Source organism: Taudactylus pleione, unplaced genomic scaffold (assembly GCF_031769625.1).
Source record: "Taudactylus pleione unplaced genomic scaffold, aTauple2 ptg000473l, whole genome shotgun sequence".
Lineage (NCBI taxonomy): Eukaryota > Metazoa > Chordata > Amphibia > Anura > Myobatrachidae > Taudactylus > Taudactylus pleione.
This window is the reverse complement of record NW_028284875.1, coordinates 12,394,171-12,420,121: the sequence shown is the minus strand read 5'-3', so window position 1 is coordinate 12,420,121 and position 25,951 is coordinate 12,394,171. Positions and strand designations below refer to the sequence as shown.

The following is a 25,951-nucleotide window of genomic DNA, read 5'->3' as shown; positions in this document are numbered from 1 at the left end:
CTCGTGATGTCAGTTGTGAGCTCACTTGTGCTTGCGGCAGACGAGACCCAACCACAAGGGTCTCTTCGCAAGCCCGATGGTCGCGACCATCACATGGCCGCTCGCAAAAGCTGTGGGTGGTCACCCACAGCTTAGCGAGGGGCCAGTAGGACAGACTAAAAAAAAAAAAAATGCCCTTCAGACCTGCGAGCTACCACCGGCATCGAGCGGGTCTGACGTGGGGGATGGTGATGGTGTATTGAGAGACGACGCGGGGGGGTGATGGTGTGGCTGAGAGACGACGCAGTAGGGAGATGATGGTGTGCTTAGAGTTGACACAGGAGGGAAGGTGATGGTGTGCTGAGAGTTGATGCAGGGGGGGTGATAGTTTGCTGATAGTTGACGCAGGGGGGGAGGTGATGGTGTGCTGAGAGACTACGCGGTGGGGAGAAGATGGTGTGCTGAGAGACGACGCAGGGGGGGAGATGATGGTATGCTGAGAGATGATGTAGTGGGGGGAGGTGATGGTGTGGCTGAGAGACAATGCAGGGAGGGAGATGATGGTGTGGCTGAGAGATGACGCGGGGTGGGAGATGATGGTGTGCTGAGAGACGACGTAGGGGGGGAGGTGATGGTGTGCTGAGAGATGATTCAGTAGGGAGATGATGGTGTGCTGAGAGACGATGCGGTGGGGGGAGGCGATGGTGTGGCTGAGAGACGACGCAGGGAGGGAGATGATGGTGTGGCTAAGAGACAATGCAGTGAGATGATGGTGTGGCTGAGAGACGATGCAGTGAGATGATGGTGTGGCTGAGAAATGCATGGGGAAGGAAGTTACACAGGGGGCACTAGTCTGGTTAAACCGCTGTTTTATAATAATGACCTTGTTAATATTCCTACACAAACAGGCATCTTCCGGACAATGTGACCTACATGAATATTGAATACCGACTGAAGACGCCGTTGCTCCAGGGAGGATACATTTCTACAAAGGTTCCACATTGTGAGAAACCACCATTTAGGTAAGGTGCATACCCCTTCCGGTATGTGACCACACCCATTTTTTTGGTGCGCACAAAGTATGCTTTACTGTATGGTGGGGGGGGGAATCTTAAACTTGCCCTGGGCACTGAAAACCCTAGTTACGCCACTGATTTATTGTTGTTGCCCTGTTTCTATGCAAAGAACAACTGTAGCCATATTAGCAAATTCTGAAAATACATTTTTTTGGAGGGTCCTGACTAAAGGACTAAAGTAAATGTGAAGGTATTAATAAAATTAAAATAGTAAATAAAACATTACAAGCTATAAAACTATCCCTGTATATCATCTATCCACATCTCAATTGAGAAAGTAAATTTAAGCAGAACACTTTGCTGAGTATTGAAGACGTAATTTCTGGGACCACATAACCTCAGAAGCTTAGAATGACATTACTTCATCAGCCACAGTGATGCATACGAGTAACGATTACTTACAAATGAAAAGTTACGTTACAAGTATATGATTTTATCCACATATTTTAACAAAAAAACAAGCATAGTAAAACTTTCCACATGTATATATATATATATATATATATATAATATAATCACATAAATGAGACTGCTATTACAGAGCAGACCACATTCAATAAATGGTCAGCCTTATAAAATATTCCTTTTTGCCTTACCACTGGAATTCACAAGAGATGTTCATATTCCTACATGATCACTTGTATTTTAATGAACTTGTCAAAATGAGGTGTTAGTTGATATACTTAGGGGGGAGTATGAAATTATTGGAGATGGTCACTAAGTGCCAGTCTTCTGACCATTTCTCCGGCACCTTGCGCCGACCAGCACTGCAGGTTTTTCAACACACACGACAGAGGTGCGGGGGGGAATTCTGCGATTTTGTGGTACCATAATTATCAGTGACCTGTGTAGCCACACACTGCAACCACACACAATGATGATAGATAAATATGCACCTCAAACTCTATGTCCAAATTCAATTTATTTTATATCCAACTACCCCACTACCAGGCACAAGCAGTACTGTGGGGTTCCATGCAAGGTTCACTACAGTTTGGCATAATGAATCGATTCCACTTACGCAGCCCAATAGTCAAACTGATTGAATTTGGACTGCTTTTGGTTGTCTACACATAAAGAAGAGTTGCATTGATACTGGGGCAGAGATCTCGCCAACAATTATCACAGTACTTCTACTGGAGAGAGAGGGGGGGTGTTCAATCCAAATTATATTTTATCTGAAGTTACCCTTTAAAGGTTTGAATATGTACTGCTCAATAGAGTAAATGGTAAGATAAAAACAGGTAAAACCACTTTTGGACATTACTATATATCAAAGTCTATGGGGGAAATGTTATAGCCTATGTCGACATTCAGGCTTCGGTGAATCTGCCCGATGTTTTACAGTGGCTATCATTTAGGTTGGTTTTCCCTTTTCAAAGATTGACACTTTAAAACATTTGGCAGACTTGCCAGAACCTCGCCGATGCCTGCATGACACAGGCTATTACATTTTCCTTTATATATCAAACCTTCTGTATTACTAAACTAAATAATATACCTAAAATACCTAATAGATTTCTACTTAAATAAATGTGATGCACGCAGTATCCAGAACAGGCCTGGTGACAGGGGGTACAAGGGGTACACCTGTGCCAGGCCCCGAGGTTCTGAGGGCTCCCTAAGTTCTAATGGGCACAAAAAACATCTGCGCAGTGGGCCCATGGCTAATAGTGAATAATAAACTGCCGGCCGCGGATATTCAGCAAGCAAAAAACAGGTAACCTGGCCCCCTCGCGGGGTCAGTAAGTGCGGCGCCGCGCATACCGGAATGGCGTTATTGCGCATGACGCTGCTCCGGCCAGCCCTTCCCTGTGTCCCTGCCGCTGAGTCCGTCGCGTCCACCTTAGAGAAGCAGGGAGGAGGAAGTTGAACTGACAGCCACCTGGCACAGCGCGTAACTTCAAGCTGCAGCACCGCACTTCCACTTTCCCAGGCTGTGTGAGGGGTAAGTGTAATTTACTATATGCGGGGACTGGGGGTAAGCTGCTGCATACCTGGTCTGTTGCCTTCATGCGTGTACCAAGAATGTCACTGTGTCATATGTTACATCACTAAGTGGTTGGGCATGTGTGCCACTTATGGGTTTTATGTAGTGTATGTGTATATATAGATCTGTTTGAGTGCGTGTATATATATATATATATATATATATATATATATACAGTCAGGTCCATAAATATTGGGACATTGACAGAATTTTCAGATTTTGGCCTCTATTCACCACCACAATGGTTTTGAAATGAAACAAACAAGATGTGCTTTAACTGCAGACTTTCAGATTTAATTTGAGGGTAATTACATCCAAATCGGGTGAACGGTGTAGGAATTACAACAGTTTCTATATGTGCCTCCCACTTTTTAAGGGGCCAAAAGTAATGGGACTATCAACTCAAAAGCTATTTCATGGACAGGTGTGGGCTATTCCCTCGTTATTTCATTATCAATTAAGCAGGTAAAAGGTCTGGAGTTGATTCTAGGTGTAACATTTGCATTTGGAATCAGTTGCTGTCAACTCTCAATATGAGATCCAAAGAGCTGTCACTATCAGTGAAGCAAGCCATCATTAGGCTGAAAAATCAAAACAAACCCATCAGAGAGATAGCAAAAACATTAGGTGTGGCCAAATCAACTGTTTGGAACATTCTTAAAAAGAAAGAATGCATCGGAGAGCTAAGCAACACCAAAAGACCCGGAACACCACGGAAAACAACTGTGGTGGATGACAAAAGAATTATTTCCCTGGTGAAGAAAAACCCCTTCACAACAGTTGGCCAAATCAAGAACACTCTAAAGGAGGTAGATGTATATGTGTCAAAGTCAACAATCAAGAGAAGACTTCACAAGAGTGAATATAGAGGGTTCACCACAAGATGCAAACCATTGGTGAGCCACAAAAACAGGAAGACCAGATTAGAGTTTGCCAAACAACATCTAAAAAAGCCATTACAATTCTGGAACAACATCCTATGGACAGATGAGACAAAGATCAACTTGAACCAGAGTGATGGGAAGAGAAGAGAAGGAAAGGAACTGCTCATGATCCAAAACATACCACCTCATCAGTGAAGCATGGTGGGGGTAGTTTCATGGCGTGGGCATGTATGGCTGCCAATGGAACTGGTTCCCTTGTATTTATTGATGATGTGACTGCTGACAAAAGCAGCAGAATGAATTCTGAAGTGTTTCGGGCAATATTATATGCTCATATTCAGTCAAATGCTTCAGAACTCATTGGACGGCGCTTCACAGTGCAGATGGACAATGACCCGAAGCATACTGCAAAAGCAACCAAAGAGTTTTTTAAGGCTAAAAAGTGGAATGTTATGCAATGGCCAAGTCAATCCCCTGACCTGAATCCGATTGAGCATGCATTTCACTTGATGAAGACAAAACTGAAGGGAAAATGCCCCAAGAACAAGCAGGAACTGAAGACATTTGCAGTAGAGGCCTGGCAGAGCATCACCAGGGATGAAACCCAGCGTCTGGTGATGTCTATGTGTTCCAGACTTCAGGCTGTAATTGCCTGCAAAGGATTTGCAACAAAGTATTAAAAAGTGAAATTTAGATTTAGGATTGTTTAATTTGTCCCATTACTTTTGGCCCCTTAAAAAGTGGGAGGCACATATAGAAATCGTTCCTACACCGTTCACCTGATTTGGATGTAATTACCCTCAAATTAAATCTGAAAGTCTGCAGTTAATTCACATCTTGTTTGTTTCATTTCAAAGCCATTGTGGTGGTGAATAGAGGCCAAAGTCTGAAAATTCTGTCAATGTCCCAATATTTATGGACCTGACTGTATACGTGTTTGTGTTTACTAGCGTATACGTTTCAAATTTCTTGTGTAAATAAAGTCAAAAATAATGATTGATGATACGTCGTGAAGAACACTCCTGGAAGTAACAGGTGGCTGCAGTTTTTCAAATATTCCGTGTGGCAATCAGAGAACAAAGTGCTGAAAAATAATAATGAAACGTGCGCCTAATAGTATAGTATTTAAGATCAAATGAACTAGTGCTCAAATGGATAAGTAATGTGCGTACCAAAAAATAAACAATCAAGAGCTTATCTGGTATCCAGGCAATACTTCAATGGTCAGGTAACTTGAAACGACAACACTTTCAGGGTTTTCCAAGGGGTACACTTTTTGTGGTAACCTTAAATTCGGGCTTAGAATTTTTTGCCCATAGGAAAGAATATATATAGTGTAGTATTTTATGCAAAATAGTAACAACAGTGGACGTACATACAGTATATCTGCGTACCAGATAGTGCGTGAATTAGTGCATATAAAGGTGTCACTCCTCTGTGCTCCAGGTCATAATCAATAACAGTCCAGCTTCATATACCAACAAGTGATAGACCTCAGACTGGAAATGGAGAAGATCTCCATAAATATTGTGTAATTTAGACCATACACGAAACACAAATATACAAAGTAAAACCAAAAAACTTAATAAGGAATAAATATAGTAAACACTTATCTTTTTAGTGGTGTAGCAGATAAAAGTCCACTTTAGGGAGTTAAGGAGAACCAGTCCCAACGTGTTTTGACCTTCTGGACTTCCTCAGGGGTATTGCCAAGGTCCTGGAGTGCCCCTTTATATACCCTCTACTATGGGTGTGTAAAAGATTTAGGCCAGATCGTTATGCAGTGCCATCCGCGCATACACACTACCCGGCGGCCATCTTTGTGACGTCATATGTCCGCGTCACCGGTAATACAGGGAAGATTATGCATTCAAGAGGATCTTCATACGCCGCTTGACATCGCCATCTTGCTGGAGGGTGGAAATAACTAAGCAGACAGCGGCTATCTTCTTGGTGGTAACAATACCCGGCAACGACCAGAAAGTTGCTGTCCACCATTTTGTGTGAGACACAAATTACCTTAATAATAGGCAGCCATCTTTTAGGTGTAAATATATAGCAGACATCAATAAAACCAACCATTATAGAGGAAATAAGTTACCCTTATCCATCCAGAAGGAAAATACATTTGGAAGGGAGAATATGGGGGGTCCAGTCCCTTACTTTTCCATGGGTGCTTGGATCCCTAGAAACACCCCTGTTTTACATTATTTAATTTTGCTTTTGGATAATTGGATATAGACAGATATGGGAGTCTCAGAGCTCTGGTGAATGCCCCATTTCCTAATTTTACTATTTGACTCTGGATCTCATTGGAGTTCACAGTGGGGAGCACCCCAGTCATTGTCTGAAAGGCTGAAGATGTGAGTGAGGACCCTACATCATGAACCTTATATATAGCACCAGCTTCGCAAAGTATCAAAATATATGCATAAGCAGAGAGTGACTTTTAATATATAGATAGATACATGTAGGCTACATATATATTTGTATAGGGATGTGTGGATTCTGCAGAGGAGGGGTTTAGGGGGATCAGGGTCCCAGAGATATCAGTGTAACGGGCCCAAAGATTTCTGTTACGACCCTGACCCAGAAGCCCTTTCCTGAAGAACCAATCACCATTGTAAGTTTCTATTGATGGATGGAGGTGGGGGCAGGCAAGAAGGCACATTTGACTGGCTCCCGCACCTGTACATGAGATACAGTTTAAGCCACCTGTATTTAAAGCCAATTCTTCGCATACCATACACGGGATTTAAACTTCACATATGGAGGCATAGGAAGCCTTGTAATTCAAGATATAGTAAGGCTTGTAAATCCCCTGGGGTACTTAGGGTTAGGCACCCCACGTGGGGGTAATTCCCTGGGGAGGATAAGGGTTTTGATAGGGGAAGGGGGTGTTAGGGTTAGGCACCCCTTCTTTGCTGATCCTACTGTATATTGGCCCTTTTTATGGTGATCACATTCCAACATCAATATCAGTATTTAATATATATGCAATACCCACTCAAATTATATTTGAATTTCCTAAAATTAGTATTAGTTTGATTTTTCTACCCACAATGCAAAACTGTGCCACTCTAAAAAAGTGTTTTGTTCAATGTTTGAATTTTTTTATTAACCACCACAAAGAAATACTGTCATTTTTGCACCTCAACAAAAAGCTGGATTCTAACCATAGGTGTTCATAATAAAATCTGCACTTGAAAATGATAATGCATTTTTTTGCATGTCTTTGAATGAAATGCAGAAAATACATAGGAATAATAACGTAGTTTAAAAAGGCATATAATTTAGAAAAATTGTCAACCAGCTGCATCAAATGAAGAGACCTTTGCGTGTACTTGCTGTAGCATAGGATGTTATTGTCTAGTGACCACTATAACTATTAAGATGACATATTGTTTGAAAGTGGAGACATCCCTCTTTCAAAGAGTGTGCCCCTAAAAATGCCATGGTGGGCCAGGTCCGTCATAATTAATGCCCTCCCCTATCCGCCGGATTTATGTGTATCTGCAATACAGGTTGATATTGTTTGGCCTGATTCAGAGTTCTGTACTAATGTCGTTGCTGTGTCTGTGTACATAGTACATGTGCAAAAATATGGAAATATCGCAGTCGTCGAGGAATGTACTGAGACTCCCACCTGCAGTTTTGTAAATCCAAGCATCTGCATACAAAGGGCCTGATTCAGAGATGTATGTTCATCCAATGATGAACGTGCATCTCTGAGGTTTCCGGGTCTGCGTTTGTGCAGTTATACTCGCAGACCCCCTAAAGCCGCAGCATGATTGACATGCTGCGGCGTGTGGGGGGCGTTGCTGGGCACTGTGGGTGGGGGGTTGAACGGGTGCGTGGCTGAGTCTGCGTCGGCAGACACAGATTCCTGGCTTCTGAAGTGACCAACACCAGGTCAGGCTGTGGGAAGCTGCAGCTCTCGCAGCCTGACTAGAGGAGCAACCGTCCCGACAATCGATCGCGATGGTGCTTGCAAATGCAGCAAGGAGGTGTCTGACAACTCCATCTGCATTTGCACTAAGATGGACGGAATTGCACAGCCGCTTGTCTGTGGCTCTGCAATTCCGTCCTTCTCTGAATCAGGCCTATAGGTCGCAGATCCTTCTCTTATTGGTCTTATGAGTAACCCTATGGTAGCGCAGAATGGCCACGGGAACTGAGACGCCAGGATATTTTTCTTACATACATGATCACAGATGCAGAATTTGATAAGCCACCGAAATGGTCGCGATATAACTGTGTTCTTCGCCACCACTCTCCATTACCTTCCCCAAACGCTCCGACTGTAAATCACACAGCAAATAAATAGTCGCTGCGAACGACTACGTTAATGTATCTTGACACATGTGCAATATGCCTTACATCCATGCGCGGTTTGTAGATTATCACTCAACTGCGTAACTATCGGCATAGCGTACAACTCTGAAGCAGGCCCAATAACCACTAAGGGCCACATAATTTCATAGAGGAGACTCTTCTGTTTCTAATAAGAATGCCTCTCAGTTTATTGAAGCCAGGATGTGGGAAATATTTCCCTATATCTGGACTTCATAATGTTTCTGCAGTGCAGGGAATTTCTCTGGTGATTACACATGAAAAAGAGAATTTCTTCAAATGGTGGTGCCCCTGAGTCTGTGGCTACCAGGATGATGATGAAAAGCACTTTAATGCTCTTTCACCCATTTCCTAGCTTGTAAATATGTATGAACTTTTTGCTTAAAAGGGGTGAGGGTTTATTTCTTGCAATCCCAGAGTGAAGGCATCATCAAACCCCATACCCTCCAGAGTAACATTGACAGTAAGGGAGAGACTTTGAGATAAGCTTCCATCCCATTTGAATCCCTGCAGTGCTAAGGACAAGTCCCACTCCTCCGTAGCAGCAAAGAGGTTAGTAAAGCTGAACTGGCTTCACTGAGGAGTCTATCATTTTGTTGCACACCGCACAGGGCTCTGTGGACGGTACTGTCGCTGCCCCACGGGATGTGATTAATAAACCTGCAGCCGGGATGTTGGCTGCAAAAATCCCGATGATGGAATCCCAAACAGCGGCCAGAAGACTGGCGCCCGGGTCCCTACATGACTGGAGATGCCGACGCCGGAATCCCTACAGTCGGCATCCTGATCGTAAGTATAGCGGGGTGAGTTAGCTGTTAGCCGCAGGAAGGTGGAGGGTTAGGTTTAGCTACCACGGGGGGAGTTAAGGTTAGGCTCTGGGAGGGGGGAGGTTAGGGCTAGGTTGTAGACAGGGTTAGGCACCACCGGGGGGGAGGTAAGGGTTAGGCACTAAGGGGGGATGGTTAGGGTTAGGATACAGGAGAGTTAGGGGGTGAACAGGGCAGGGTTACAGTCACCATCGCGATGCCGTTGTCAGTCTATTGACAGATGGAATCCCAGCTGTCGGTATTTCATAGCCAACCCTTGCCCCACGGCCTTTGCTTCTGATTAGCAGGGTGCTGTAACGACACCCTGTAGCGTGGATTGTTGCTGTAGTGCCCCCTGAAACCTGTACTTCCTGGCATCCAGTCACGGGTGGTCAGGGGGTGTGGCAGGCACAGGTCCGCACTTGTTTTAGTTTAGATGTTCTTAAAGATTTGTGGGGTAAGATAGCCACTATTTAATTTTACTGGAATTCAGGGACGTGTAGTCAGGGTAGGGAAGGGATGCAGTGCCTTCCATGTCATACTCATCAGATTTGACATAAAAATTATTAGAATAATACAAAGAATATATTTCTAACTTATAAACATCTTCTTTGTTTGTTGTAATAATTTTTATAGTTAACACTTACCAGCTTTGTGGAGCCCCCTGGGACTGCAGGGAGACTAGAGATGAGACAGCAAAAGCTCAGCAGGGCCACACCACGGGCAGTAAGCTGCAGAGAAAGAGAGCTAATAAAGGCATGCCCCTGGTATGGGGGGGCGTGCCGTGAGCACTGATGGACAACTTGGATGTGTCATGTGACTAGGAGGTGCACTGCAGTGTTTAGAGATCGGAACTCAGCAGCAGTAAGAGAAGACACAGTGATGCAGGTAGGAGAATCAATGGACACTGAAGCTGAGTGTAGTGAGGGGAGAGTTACAGTGAGTAGAGGGTGAGACCCATCTCCATGTGTGCCTCCCCAGCCATTGGCCTCACCACACGTCAATGCTGGAATATAAGTGAGCTGTAAACATAAATGGGCGTCTCTGAAGTCTAGATAGTACAAAAGATCAAATGTGGACTAAAACACTGCTCCAACCGACCAGATTGTATTGCTGACACCACTTGCTGTTTTTCTTTTACATACTGTATACTGATTTCCTGTGAACAGTAAAAACATGAATGCCAGCACATTAGAAACTACTTAAATGAAAAAAAAAAAATGATGGAATTTACATACTACTATACCCATATTGCAATGGTTGTTTTTTGTGTTTAAACTTTAATATGTATTAATTATATTTATACATCTTAAATAAATAATTTTACTTGATCATTAGAACGTGTGCTGTAATAGCTAACGGTTGGGAAGTCCTGTAATTCTGATCTGTCACTTTGTATAACACTGCCTGAGAAGGTAACCGATGCTTCTCTAAGCTGACATCTTGGAGAAGTTTGAATGACTATACCACTCCCTGCAATGTATAGTTACAGTATATCTGTTAAGGTGAAAGGCAAAATCACATATTGTCTAAATTGAGCAATGTATGGTCTTTAATAGCATAGAAAGTGGTTTCTCCAGAAAATAAAACTCATTAACACGGATGGCCATTGGTTCCAATAGTCACCCCCCCCTCCCCCCAATACCAGTTCTGTGGGGAGTGGGTTATTTGTAAAACAACATTTATGTGGACATTTCTTAAGGGCTCTTGCTATATAGATTTTTATCATAATTATTGTAAAAACAAATAATTCTTTTGGTTCTCCACAAAAATTTTAATAAGGTCCAGATTTTTCCACAACCTATAAAGAATAAGAAACATTGATCTAACTCAACGTCACGAGACAACCACAGAAGATCTGCAGTAGTAATAATGTTTCTGTTATACCAAGTTCAGAACTATACACACAGCAGTCATTTCCAGTACATGGCAAGGCTCTGCTTTTGTTTTAGGAATAATGCCACCCAAAATGACAACTGTTCAAATTACCATGGAGTCATTGTAAATACAATAGGAAGAATTGCAATAAAGATTTAGCATGGGCAATGTAGGTGTTACTAGCGTAATGGTGCAGTACAGTGCTAATCCAAAAACTGTCAGCTAAGAAAATACTGTTCTCAAAGAATTATGCACAATGCTGGCTTTTACAAATCTTCAACTTCATTCTTGCAAGACATTTTTTATATAGACATAGCAGAAAACACAACATAAAAGGTCTCTGTAAAAAAAAAAAAAAAATATTTAGACTGACTGAAAGAAAGAAAAGAAGTTCGCTTAAGTGATGCACTACTGCGCTAACTCAGCAGTGCGTGACTTCAGCTAACTTATTTTCTTTATTTTGTACAGGTATTTGGAATCTAGATTACTAAATTAGCATGACTACACTACCTGGAGCCATGAATAAAAATAATGAACTAACTATAATTTTATACACTTTTAAAGGAGTTTCTTAAATTGCAGTCCGCGAGAGTCTTGATATATACTAACCTGGTGCGGTTGTTTATAACTTTTTGTTGTGCATAAAAATAAACCAGGCCATAATAATAATATTCAGTTTCCAAATTATGTAGAACACAATGCAAAAAAAAGTATTTTGTTTTTAATGCTTACCGTAAAATCCTAATATCCCACAATTTTAGGCTATCACCAATGGCCATGGTCACAAAGAGATTGTAAGCATCAGCTGGCTGAGTGCTAAATGCAGAGCCCTATGTAAATAAGGGGAAAACTGTCAAATAGTGAGATAAAGCAAAAAGAAAGACACTTTTAATGTTATTATCTACAGAATAATTTGTAGATGAAAAATTAACCACACAAAAAAATATTGATCAATGTCAATTAAGTAGCACTTGCAGACCAGAAGTGCCATTTTGGATATATTTTAGATGCATTTACAGAACTTATGCTTGGCAGACACTGTAGAACGTCTATTAATACTCTATTACGTGAATGTTTTTACATGCTTATCTTTGTTCCTAATGGTGTTTAGAATATGTCCGCGATGGCTTACCTTTTTGTTAACTGTTTAGATAATTTTTTAATATGTTTGCTATATTATACAAACAATTATATCGTATAAATGTTTGGTGTCAGATCACTGAAGCACAGGTGTATACTGTATGTACGGTCTCCAAAAACACTGTTTAAGCTTTACTGGATTTGTACTACTTTCTGTGTAAATACATCATGTACATTTCATTTAGTGGAAGACTTTGAGTTATATATTTCTCAAAAGTAGTTTCACTTCCTGTTTAAATATAGCTATACAAACACCTAATAAATGTAATAATAACATTTTAAAATTCTGAGATTTAAACAATGATGAAGAACATAAATAATTCCTCTTATAAAGAGAAAGTCTGTCTATGACCTGACGATCATGTAAAGCAAGACTAATTCATTCACTCACTCACTCTTTGGAGCTGACTGAATCCCAGGCAAAGTGAATGCAGTTGCTGGCAGCTGCGGAATCCAGATTTGTTATCTTATGCTAATGCGAGATTTTACCCCACCTGCCGCGACGGCCATCATTAGTTTCTGCACTTCCCCCAGCCCCATGCAAGAGATCCATGAGAAGCGGGTTTCCCCCCGAATGCATTCTCAGAATCGCACGGAGCTTTAGTTAAACATCCTTGACACTCCCTCAAGTCAGGACAGTTCCTTGTGCTCACAATGTCTCTGCCCAGTTGCCTCCTCGAAATGTCCAATTTCACAGAAAGACCGGTCCAACAAAGTTTCATCCGAATTAAAATAGGACAGACATACGTAATAATGCTGTATAAACAAACTCGCCATTTGCATCTGTGCACAGAGATCTGCCCCTTTATGTCATCTGGTTTGATTCTGGTCTACTTAGACAATGCATGTCATTGTGCCACACACTTTTAGAATATGAGGGCATGCAAGGAAACAACACATAACAAGAAAACAGCAGAACTCTTTTATAGACTTGTCATTTTACACAAACTAGCTTTGAACAGCCAGTATAAAAGGGAAATAATAAAGCTAGGTAAAGTATTTTGGACTCGTGGCTACAGGCAGGGGTGTATCTAGGTATTTGAAGGCCTCATACCAAAAGTTTGTAAGGGCCCCTACATACCACCCAATGGTGAAAAATGAATATAACACATGTAACTTTGACAAGGAAGATGGGGCCTCCCCTCAGCTCTGAGCCCCATAGCAGCTGAACCCCTTGCACCTTTGGTAGTTACGTCCATGCCTACAGGTAAAAAAGTTTCTGTGAAGCATCTAAACTGTTTGTGTGTGCATTACATAGTCCCCAAATACTGTACATTCATTTGCAATCATGGAATATTTTTCAGGTCAGAATGTTCTCATATTAAACTCTAATGTATTCTTCTTTAACTAAATGATTTAGAAGATCCATTAATAGTCTTTTTTTGACACAAGAAAAACAAGTTTGAGTTTCCTTTCAAAACCACAGTCAGTTTTTGCCTCTACTTCAGCCTCCGGAGACTTCATGTGTCCACAGCTCTGACAGCATGCAGTGCTTACCCAGGCCAACATCTCTCAGCTGACTGAGCAAAAGAATGGAACACCAGTAGCAGAATGACTGCACACGTGTTGTAAGCGATATGTGAGCATCTCCAAGCAGCTAAGTGTTTTACCAGACCAGGCTGTACTTTAACATACACTTACATATTCTTAGAACCATTGAAAAGATACCAATCCAATAAGAATTTGAACTAAAAACAGACATAAAAGACTAATTTTTTTGTATACGATATTTCATTAAAACTATAGGCAAATTAAAAACAACTTAGTCAGTGTTAAGACATATCAACGAAGTAGTATGGAGCAGGATTCAGAGATGTACGCAAACCTGATGACTTGTGTACATCTCCGATAATTACTGATCTGCGCATGCACAGAATCAGCACTGCGCATGTGCAAAACAGTGAATGCGACAACAGTCGCAGGGCCTCCTAAGCCGCAGCATGCTTGACATTCTGCGCCCATTTGGGGGCGGGGACAGTGAGCGTTCTACAAAACGTGGTTGTGTCTCGCCCGTTTTTTTAGCTGTGCCAAAGCCAGAGTCTGCAACTTCTGACACAGATTTCCTGGCTCCGGCAGAGGAGTTCAAGCAGCCATTCTGCATAAGCTTTAAAGTCTTACTCAGAAGGCCGAAGGCTGCCCTATGGTAATCTGATGGTAATCCGATGCTGTGTCAATTTACACAAGACAAATCCTTTGGCATTAGAATATGTTAGCATCGCTGCTGTGTCCAAAGACTCAGCAGCGATGCTAACAGCGCGCAACTCTAATCAGTACAGAATGATCACTTTTTACCACTCTATACAGATGCATAGAAGCACTAAACCCAAACATAGGAGAACATGTTAAGGCTACTTACTTATTTCAGTCTTTCCTGGAAAAGTGATGTTGTATCATGACCATACTAGTCTACTCTCCCGCAATGTCAGGTAGAGTAATACATTTGGCGAGTTTCCTGGACTCCTGTTGGAGTGGGCCAACCCCTGGATTCTATCCACCTCTCTTATGGAGTGAGGTGTCTGGGGGTTTGATAATGCCATTTGTGGTGAGTTTTGTCATAAAGCCCCATCTCAACTGTGTGATACATTGTGAAATGGGGAGGCAGGGCTTACTGAGGTGCATGCATCCCAAAGTGCTTGCATGCAACAGATAAAACACTTTAGGTTATATTTACAGACACTTTAAAATGTGACTTCCTTTGAGAATATGGTATTTTGCTTTAAAGTAACATTTTATACTAATCTACAGTATAGCCAACTACCTTATGGGGGAAATGTAATAGCCTGTGAGATGAAGGCATTGATGCAATTGCAACAAGTCTGCCAATTTTTTATTTTTAAAGCGGTAATAATTTACAAGGCAAAACCAACTAAGAGATACAGCTGTGAGAGACAGGCTGAGCACTGCAAGAAAGATAAGCTGAGAGCTGTGAGTGAAACAGGCTTGCAGAGACAGGCTTACCACTGATTGAGAGAAGCAGATAGAGGGGCCCCGATGATTAAGTATCTACCTCACCATGTATACACCTCGCCGCGGGGGATACTTATCACAGGAGCAATCCATCCAGTATGGGGACAGCTGCTCCAAAAAGCAGCTGTCCCTGCGATTAGTAGCACTGCTACAGAAGTAGCAGCATTACTTATCTGTCTCCATTGGCGGCTTCTGAGCATGTGCGACCTGAGCTTCTCGCAGGCAAACTTTGAAAGCTTTAAGTTTTCGGAGTTTGCTAAATATCACTTGGTCCTGTCGGACTGCTGATGATGAATGACCTGTTACAGTACCTTAAATATACAGAAACTAGCATTTCCGCATGTGTAACGGTCCATTTTAGTTATGATGAATAGGCCCCAGAGAGAGGGAGAGAAAGAGAGAGAGACACGTTGAGCTGTTCTGCCCAGCATACACCAACGGAAGTTCCGACCGAGATGTTAACTCCTAGTATATCTTCTGGGATACAATGTTACCACTCTGTGAAGTTTTCATCCAAATTCATCCAATGGAAGGCTCAGAACAGGCGCCCCAGGTTAAAGTTCTGCCAACATACACCAACGGGAGGTCCGACCGGGACCCTAACCCCCCTAAAACCTGGCCAGGCTCCAACTGGACCACAATCTATATTGTATGGTGTTCACTAGTATGATGTCTGTATTGTATATAGATCCCTATAATTCCTCCTTTGTATATTGGTCCCTAGAATGCATGCCATGTGTATATAGATCCTTATAAAGCCTGTATTGTGTACATTAGTTCTATAATGACTGCCTGATCCACAAAGTGATTGCCATTGTTGTGACTCCACCTATAACTTCATGTTGCATTGGCCTAGCCTCAGATTTGAATCTAAGCATTCTTTCATTCGGGGCAAAGACTTGGCTCAGTGCCCCACTCTGTAGACAGTAGTCACCCTTGGCTTGCTTGGAAATGGCAGTCAACATTGTAACGGCTGTAATGTATGTAGGGTGAGGGCAAAACCCATTTTTAGATGCGTTACATTAAGGTGCCAGCACCTGCTAATTTTTTCTGTGGTTCTGGGCAGGTGTGTCACTAGGTGTGGTGACACCATGTGCGCTTTGAAAAGGCCCCTGAGCCAGAAAAGGGTATATGGCCTATAATAAAGGGGGTGTAGCCTTGCAAAATTCCCTATTGCATCATTCCAGGGGCGCGCCCAGCATCCACGGAGACGCTGGGCTGTCCTGTCCCCCGGAGACTGTGCCAGGACTGCCGGCTACTCTTCTGTGACAATAGTCAAGTGCTACAGTATAATGTCACACTGCAGTACCCTGTTCCTGTCACTGAGGAGCCAACATGTTGGTGACACCCCCTCCGAGGGTGTCACACCCGGTGCGGCCCGCACCCCCCGCACACCCATAGTGACGCCACAGGTTCTGCGGTGACTTCATTTTTTTATGAAACATACAGAGCCTACTTTCTCAATACTCAATGCCCATGTATTTTTGCCTGTTCTACATTACCGCACCCACCATAGATCATCACAGTAACTACCATATAATACAGAGAACATCAGTGACCACCACAGAGCATTGCAGTAATTACCATCAAGGACAAAATGTATTTGAAGGCCCCATAGCAAAAGTTTGTAAGGGCCCCTATGTACGACCTAATGGTGAAACACACATGTAACTTTGAAAAGAAAGATGGCCCCCCCTTAGCTCTGGGCCCCATAGCAGCTGCACCCTTTGCACCTATGGTAGTTACGCCCCTGACTACCATATAATACAGAGAACTGCAAGATAATACAGAGAACAACAGAATGACCACCATATAATGTGGAAAACTTCAAAGTGATCACCATTTCATACAAAGAGCATCAAAGTGACTGCGATATAATGAATGAATTAATTAATTAATTACTTAATTGTTATTGTGCGAAATCAACATCTTAACAACTAAATACATTTCATATTCATTGTAGTTAAGCCATATAATAGAAGGCATCAGTGACTGCCATTTACTACAGGGATCATCAGTAACAGAAATACAATACATAGAGCAGTGCAGTAATTGCAATACATTACAAATAACATGACAGATAATGCAGAGAAGATCAGTGACCACCATATAATGCAGAGAACATCACAAAGACCACCAGCTAATACAGGGAACATCACAGTGACCGCCATATAATAAAGAGAAGATCGGCTGCCATATAATGCAGAGAGCAACAGTGACTGCCATACAATACAGAGAGTAGTTGTGACTGCCATATAATCCTGAGAGCATGTCACAAACTCACGGATAGATAGTAGATGCTAGTCCGTACTTTGGGATTGGCGAGACCCAGAACTGAGGCGCAGAGTCTAATGTGCCGGCAGTATTCACCAGGGACCCCTGCAAGGAGGTTTGGACTTAGCTGTGTCCGACATGCAGGTTGCGGCCCTAAAACTTGGTTCCTTAGTACTGGTGTACTCTAGATTGGAGGGGAGTATGATATAAGCATACAATGTAGTCGACAAGCTGGGTAAGAACCAAACGGACAAGATGGTACCAAGGATCAGAAAATATCGGGTCCGGAACGAAGCCAAGGTCAAAACTGAAATACCAAGTGCAGGACCAGGGAGGACGGAATCAGGTCACAAGCAAGCCAAGTGTCAGTAACGAGCTAGTGATAGTAACGTATGGTTTGGGAGCATATACTCTGGAACAGGAGTGCACCAAGGAACTTCTTGTCATGACTAAATCAGAAGGATCTCCTACTGAGGAGCTGAAAGTTGAGGTCCGGGGTTGAGGAAGAAATCAGAGGGCTGGATGTACGACCTCATTATCCACAAGTATCGGCTGTTGGCGAGACCTGACAAAGGCACGGAGTCTAACCTGCTGGGAGGTGTTCACCAATGACCCCTCCAAGCGGGATATGGGTTTAAGCTACACCCAGCAAGCAGGCCGTGACCATTTGGTCAGATATCTGATACAGGTGGGAAATGGAGGGAGATTACACTGATAAGTCCCAAGAGAGTGTACTTCTGAAAGAAGCACTAGCAAGGATTCTGTACTATGATGTTGTACTGAGTATGCGAGCAAGGTATCAGACGCACCGCTGGAACAGGAGAGTGACACTGTAATTGTACTTGAAGGATATACACAGTACGCAGGCAAGGTATCTAGACGCTGTGCTGGCACAGGAGAGTGACACTGTGGTTGTACTCAGAGAATGTACAGAGTATGCGGGCAAGGTATCCAGACGCGCCACTGGCACAGGAAAGTGATACTGTGGTTGTATTCAGAGGATGTACAGAGTACGCGGGTAAGGTATACAGATGCTCGGGTGGCACAGGAGAGTGACACTCTGGTTGTACTCAAAGGATGTACAAAGTACGCAGGCAATGTATCCAGACGCTCCGCTGGCACAGGAGAGTGACACTGTGGTTGTACTCAGAGGATGTACAGAGTATGCGGGCAAGGTATCCAGACGCGCCACTGGCACAGGAGAGTAACTAGAAATGACTCGAGTAGAACAGCAAGGGAACCTGGAATGAAGTGACGGCAATCAAACACTAGTAGTAACGACGTTGCACAGGCAACTTTCTGTTGTCTACAGTGCAGTAATATACCCCAAGGTAGCAGACCATTGGAGGATAGCATCAGCTGACAATGACCAAGCTTCCATTGGACAAAGGGTCAGACAGGTGATGAAGACTGGCTGCACCCATGACGGCAATCTCGGTAATCAATCAGCAGCACATGGATGTCAAAGTGCACCTAAGGCATAATCCTCAGCACGTCACTCGCCGCTACACCTGACGTCTGACCGGATGAGAAGTCAGGGGAAGTCGGCACTGTGGTGAGTAATGGCCGATCCTAGGAAAAACCCTGACACTTCCTTATACAGGAGGAGGCCTGAATTTGGCGCATTCTGTAACATCACTTAGGGGTGTGCTTGCCCTTTAAGATTTGAGAAGAGCAGCCCTATGGGAGCCGTAGTCCGATACTTACTAACATGTGTTGGTATTCTAACCCTGTCGGGATACCGGCTTCGGGATTCTGACCACCAGGATCCCGAGCGCCGGCATCCTGTACCCAATCCCTCCCACACACGCGCATTAATACACCATCCTGATCCCCAGACAATATTTATGCACACAACAGACCCCACCAGAAAAAAACAAATACACCCTCCCATAACAAAAATACACCACCCACCATTAAAATATCTCTATACCTTCACTGACACTTACCTTGAAGGAGGATATCTATGATCTCTGTAGAGCTTGGTAAGGAGTAGAGTAATACAGAAACAGACTAGAAAAGAGAGAGTGGAAGGGACTCAGGATGTAGGGGGCAGGGTAACAGGCAGGAATAGGAGGAAAAAGAGAAGAGGGAGGGTGGATTTGGGCAAGGAGGGTACGGGGTCTTGGCCATTGGCAGTGCAGTTGAGGCACTGGCAAATAGTTCTCCAGGACGGACCTGGGGCATTAAACAGATGACCAGTAGTGCCGACTGCCTGCCAGCCCCCACTTTAGCTGCGCCTCTGTCTAGCCTACCACAACTATATCTATAGATTATGGTGTGCTAACCATGCTTACTTTTGTGTTGGCCCTGCCTAAATTTGATTTATCCGGCTGCTTTCAGATTTTTTTCCAGGCACACTTTATCCACTCCTGTTTGACAGGAAGAGGTGGCAAGCCTCTACAGTTCAGGAGCAAACTCTATAGGGTCAGTCCACATAGGGACGAATTGCGAGTAGCGAGTTTGTTTCTTCATCAAAGCGCGCTCCTGAGAATTCTCCAATCCAATTAAATATCCCTATTCGCACTACTCGCAGCAGAGGGGTGCGAATTGACTGCCAAATTAGATTTTAGAGAAGTGCATGAAAAAGTGGGGAGACCATCCTGGACCCCCCAAAATGGATAATTTCGTTAGCTGGACCCTATAGAAGGCTGTTTGTGGGCATTAGGAAGGTACTGTAGGTTTTTAAAAGGTTTCAAATGGCTGTTTTGTATTTTTTTTAAATGCAATAAAATTATAAAAAACTAACTTTTTTCATTTAATCTCAAACGAATTAAACGAAAAATGCAAAAAAAAGAAGGAAAAAGGGTGATTTTAGGGTACTTTGAGGGCACCTTGAAAAATGTAAAAAAAAATGTTTGAAAAAAATAAAAAAAAAATATTGTAATCAAATTTTGGGTGCCTAAACTAACGAAAAAGTTGATTTTGGGGTAACGTTAGGACATTTTTTTTACCCCCAAAAATGATATGTATTTATTGGACTAATTAAGCTAATTGGAAACTTCCAATTGCCTAATTAGTCATTAGAAGGGGGAGGGGTTTTAACCTTAACATAAAGATTTTCCTTTCCATCTCTCACCCTCAGGTAGGTGCGAATGGAAATTCAGTCTGACTGATTTAGTGCGAGCTGCTAATTGGATTGCAAAATTAATTTGCTTATGCGAATTCCAAGAGAAAATAGCAACTCTCACCTCGCATCTCGCACCTAATTGGATTGACTCAAAGGATACAGAATAGAGATATGAACTGCTACATTTTGCCATGACGAGTGCCATGACAGTATAATCAATACTATGGGCCGTATAGTTATGCGGAAAGTCAATGCAACGTAATAGGCGAAAAAGATTTGCCTAAGAATAGCAGGAGAAAAGAAGTGCAACATTTTTATTTTGGGGTGCAAACGTGGGGAAACCACTCAGAACCCTTGGGTCAGCCCCCAAAGGACAACTGTGTCAAACAATCCAGGGAAAAAACTTAAGAACACCCCAGAAAAGTACTTTCATTTTGAGGGCGAAAAGTAACAAGTGGGGGGACAAGCTTAAAAACTAGCGAAATAGCCTTCTTAGGGGTCTGCAAGGATGGGTCAGGTGTTTTTAGGATTGCAGGTGCATGCAACAAGTGCGTTTTTCACATCTTATCAAACTTCACTTTAGAGAAATAAAAATATGCTAGCACTTATTTTCAAGTACCCCAAATTTGATTAGACTATTTATTTTCACCCAAAAATACTGCTTAATGCCATTCTTCACCACTTTTACAAAGACAATAATAACAAGATTTTAAACAACTTCAGTACCCCAAATAGTTTTATTATGGCTATTGGATCACTTCTACATTGATCCCCAATGTTACTGCATCTTTTTCGGGAGTTCAGACCGATTTCCCTCATTCTGACAGTGCTTTTTGCCTGTTTTACATTCGCTGCTTACCGTTTCCGGCTGGTTAGTAATTGAATAGGGCGAAAAGCGAGGACGCGCGCGATAACTTTTTGCGTCCAAAACACACGATGTAGGCGAAAAGTCAGGCAGGCGGAACTTTCTCACCGATGCAAAATGAATTGGAATACCGCCCTATGTTTAATCTGTGTGGTGGGAGATGAAGATACTGTGACTTTAAGTTCAAACAACTCAGGGAAGTAAACAAAAAATAGAAGTGGGCACAGACATCATAGTATTGCTAATCAGAATAATAAACTACACACTTTATACCATTTAAGGAAATGTTTTCACGTTCCTAAACATTTAATTACAAAACTGAATGATAGGGAAAGTTTCATTAAAACTCTGGGCCTAATTCTGAACCGGTCGCAAGCGCTGTGCGCTCGCAACTGGGTCGATGGTGGGCCAGTGCGCATGCGCGAGTCCTGGATAGCGACAGGCACTCTGTCGCTCCGGGTCTCGCAACAAAGGGGGCGACCTGTCGATGTTGAGTGACAGCTCGCCCCCTTTGGTGGGCGGGCTGGGGGAGTGGCTGCCCAAACGGAGGCGTTCCCATGTGAACGCCTCCGTTTGGGGGCAGCCCCACTGACATCACGAGTGATGTCAGTGGGAGAGATTTCGGCTCTGTTAGAGCAGAAATCTCTCTGCGGCTTGCGGCAACGAGACCCCACCACAAGGGTCTCGTCGCAAGAACAATGGTCGCGATGGTCTTGACCATCGCGACCATCTTCCTGGCCGCTCGCTATAGCTGTGGGTGGTCACCCACAGCTATGCAAGCGGCCAGGAGGCCTCTGTCAGAGCGTCCGGCTCTGAATCAGGGCCTCTGTCTTCTAATAATAGAGTCCAAATTCGTAAATGTTTTCACTCAACACAATAGTCCTATAGGATGATCTGATACCGCTCTCCTGATTGAGCCTCTCCCATTGTATCTATGGGCTTTCCTGCACACGCCTACCTGATCTACTTGACCTGCTCATTTGTTGTTTGAACATATCAAATATTGTTCATTATAAAATTTGTTTAGCATAATCGTCTCAGGATGTTTTGTTTATGTGCTATCTGTAGCTGGGATGTAGTCTGGAAGCCGACGGTCTAAATGTCGACAGCCGTCTTCCAGACTTTCTAATATCGGCGTGGTACTAATGACAGGTGTCGACGCCTGTCATTAACCATACTCCGGAAGACCGACGCTCGGCATACCGAACAAAGGTAAGCCGAGCGCTGTGCGCGGACAGCCGCGGGGCGAGGGTTAGGTTTAGGGCTCCCGGCGGGACTTAGGGTTGGGCACCCACCCGGGAGGGTTAGGTTTAGGCTAGGGGAAGGTGGGGTTAGGGTTAGGCACCCCCGGGGGGAGGTTAGGGTTAGGCAACCCCCCCCGGGGGGACTTAGGTTTAGGCTGTGGGGAAGGGGGGTTAGGTTTAGGCACTTAGAGGGGGATTAGGGTTAGGCACTTGGGGGGGGGGGGGTTAGGGTTAGGCACCCCTAAAGGAGGGTTAGGTGGGGGAATTAGGTTAGCGATACTTACCTTAGGGAAGATAGGGATCTTCACTCTTGTCGGGCTGCTGCTGTTGGGATGCGGCCAGCGGTAATACCTACTACACCCCTGTATCTGATCCTCGCTATTGCTAAGATGTTAACAAATGAATAAATATTTATTGTATATGTATTTTTCAGCCAATGCTTCAAATAAACTTGTTATTTTTTAAAGAAAACTGAATGATCTGTAGTTTAATTTCCATTCTAGTTTTATTTCAAATTAACTAACTCCTGACCTATGTCCTCTACCTGGAGTTGCAAAAACTAACCAATATGAAAACATTATGCTTTATTTATATGGTGCTACAGGTGTTCCGCAGCCCTTACAAGTATTTAAACAAATAAGTGAACAATAAATCAGTGACTAACAGTAGAATACAATGCAGGACAAGGACATCGTTTATACACATTGCTGCGTTATAAGTAACACCCAAAATAAGCAGCAGGGTGTAAGCAACCAAGTGTTAGGTGCCCTTGTGGGGAGTAAGGAGTAGATGAGAGTATAAGTAAGGAGAAGCACATGAGGGAAGAGGGACCTGCTTGTGAGAACTTATATTCTAAAGGAATATTACATACTGTAAGATAATATACTGTAACTACACAGAGGCGTCACACTGGGTGGTAACACCCAGTGCTGCACCTCCTTACCCCCCACGCACACCGAAGGTGCGCACTTCCCTGCGATGTACCATTTTGGTGCCCACCCGCCTCTGTTGTCATCATGCTGTGGCCTTGCCCAGCGCTCCATTAGCTGCTGGGAAACGCCTAGTCTCTTCAGACACAAGGGTCTGTGTAATGGATGACGCACCTCATGATGCTAGCTGCTCAGTGACACCATCCACGGGAGTGACACCAAAATAGCTGAGCGCCTCTGCTATTTGGGTGTGACACCCATGTATGGTGTCACCCGATGCGGCCCGCATCCCGACACCCCCCTAGTGACACCACTGTATCTTCTCATCTACAGTCATTATTATTTAAGCACAATTTAATACTGTCAGATTGCCATCATTGTCTGATTTAGAGATGTACGCAATGCTGATATATACACAGCTGAGCGATGATCTGTAAATTGCGCATGCAGTGCACATATGTCAGGGTACATTACCGTAGTCACTCACAGTGGGTATCGGAGAGTGGTGGGTGCAGGTGTGTCTCGAGCACTTAGGCGGCGTGTCACATCCTGCGTATGCGATCCCGTATGCAGTATAAATGTCTCCAGCGTCTCAGTTCCCGTGGCCATTCTGAGTAGTCATAGGGTTACTCAAACGGTAATAATCTAATGATCTGCAACCAATGATGCGTCTTATATCCAGATGCTTGGATTTGTAAAGCCGCAGGTGAGCGTCTCAATACAATGCAACATATTTTCGCACAACGGCTGCATACAGGATCACAACTGAGATGGCATTAGCGTACATCTCTGACAGAGCCGTAAATAGGGCTCGCGGCGCCCGGTGCAGGTCACGCCCCCTCCATATAACATCACGCGGAAGGGCGGGGCTACAAACACAGATAATTACAAGTAATAAGAGAAGCGGTGTGGCCATCTGAAGCGCCCTAAGGATGGTCCAGGTGGCACTGCTGCAGAGATGATGTTCCAGGCCGGATCGCTCGCACACCCTTAGTTACGGCCCTGATCTCTGAATCAGGCCCAATGACAATATATAATAACCAGTGAAATAATTTCTTTACCCAAAAACACATGAACCAACAACCCTAATGTTTGAAAAACAAAATTGCAACTTTATAGTATATACCAAGATGAAGTGAATATAAGAAGAATTATCACAGTAATAAAAAAAATTGTGCATAATGAGCTAATTTCTCAAGAAAATATAGGATTTTAGTGTTTAAATGCTAAAAACTTGATTTGAAGAACACTTTATTTTAGAACACAGAGATTTAGGTTGTTACCTTATTTTGGCAGATTTGGTGCGCTGCTCTTGGGTGGACATCTGGAATCGCTGCTACCCTACAGCCTACATTTAGATCAAAAACCTCAACAGCACGGTTACTTCCTGCTGCAAGTACAATATCTATAGGACTCTTGTTCAGGTTTAATTAACGTACATAATTAAATTACTTTTATGAAAGCAAAAAACACAAAAATATGTCCGCAGCATAAATCAAACTAATTAAAATCATCTTATAGTATTAAATCTCATATATGGACATAAATCCATCAAGTTACAACTCCAACCTAAGCAGTTTGAAAAATGATAATTATAATTCCATCTTTCACTATGTAGGAAAAGAATGAAAGTTATTTCTTTGCTATTTTGTTCCATTTCCTAAAGAGATCTCTGCAGCAGAAGGTGAAAGGTGGCAAATTCACAGTGCCAAAACAATAATTTACTATCAGAGATTTCTATTAATGCTAGTCATACAAGTACTTCATTTTGAACTATTCACATTGTGGGGTAAATTTACTATGAATCGAGTCTGGGAGATCTTGCTTTTTTTTCAACTCGATTAGCAACGCCGAAACTCGGATGATTTGAGGCTCCTGAGACTCTCAAATTTACCAAGAAGTGAGTTTAGCTGAGAGTGAGATGTCCGATGGGGAAGCAGAACGAGTTTTCCCCCCCGAGTAGCAGGTTTTGCAGGAGATTACTCACCCGAGATTGCAGTGTCTTCTCTCTGCAAAACTCACCCGAGCAAGCAGCCTGCACATATTAGTAAGAAATGTGAAGGCTGCTTGTGTTCTAGCCTGTACAAAAACAGGTTTAAAGTTTAAAGCTTAACCAGCCCCGGACCTGCCAGCCAGTCCTGGTTTCTAAAATTACAGATAGTGGGTCCGTCTGGTCGGGTAAATCTTTTTTTTGCAAAGTCCCAGGGATGCTGCGGAGACCAGCGCCAGGATGAAGGTGAGTAGAGATTATTTTTTGCAGGGCAAGTCATTATGGTTTCTAAATGGGACAAGTGGACAGACCGGCTGGCATAGGTTAGTATGTGTGAGTTGGTTGATAATGCTTTAGCCCTGGAGACCCGGTAATAGGTTTTCCGGGCTGTGGCATTACAACCCGGCCGTTTTGGGTCCGGTGCTGGTTTTAAATATAGGGGGTACCCTACACAATTTTTCCTCCCCTATATTTAAAACCAGGACTGGCCCTGCAGCCTGGTGTTG

General features: G+C 43.3%; 1 protein-coding gene across 1 annotated transcript in view; it reads right to left on the bottom strand.

Moving 5' to 3' along the window:
• Nucleotides 1-25,951, bottom strand: part of WDR27 (WD repeat domain 27) — a 525,006-nt gene that overhangs the window by 289,108 nt on the left and 209,947 nt on the right. The window contains exons 21-22 of the mRNA XM_088448950.1: nt 24,739-24,860; nt 11,699-11,796 (exon numbers count right to left, since the gene is read on the bottom strand). Coding sequence (XP_088305076.1) covers nt 11,699-11,796; nt 24,739-24,860 — 220 coding nt within the window. The remainder of the gene's footprint in view (nt 1-11,698; nt 11,797-24,738; nt 24,861-25,951) is intronic.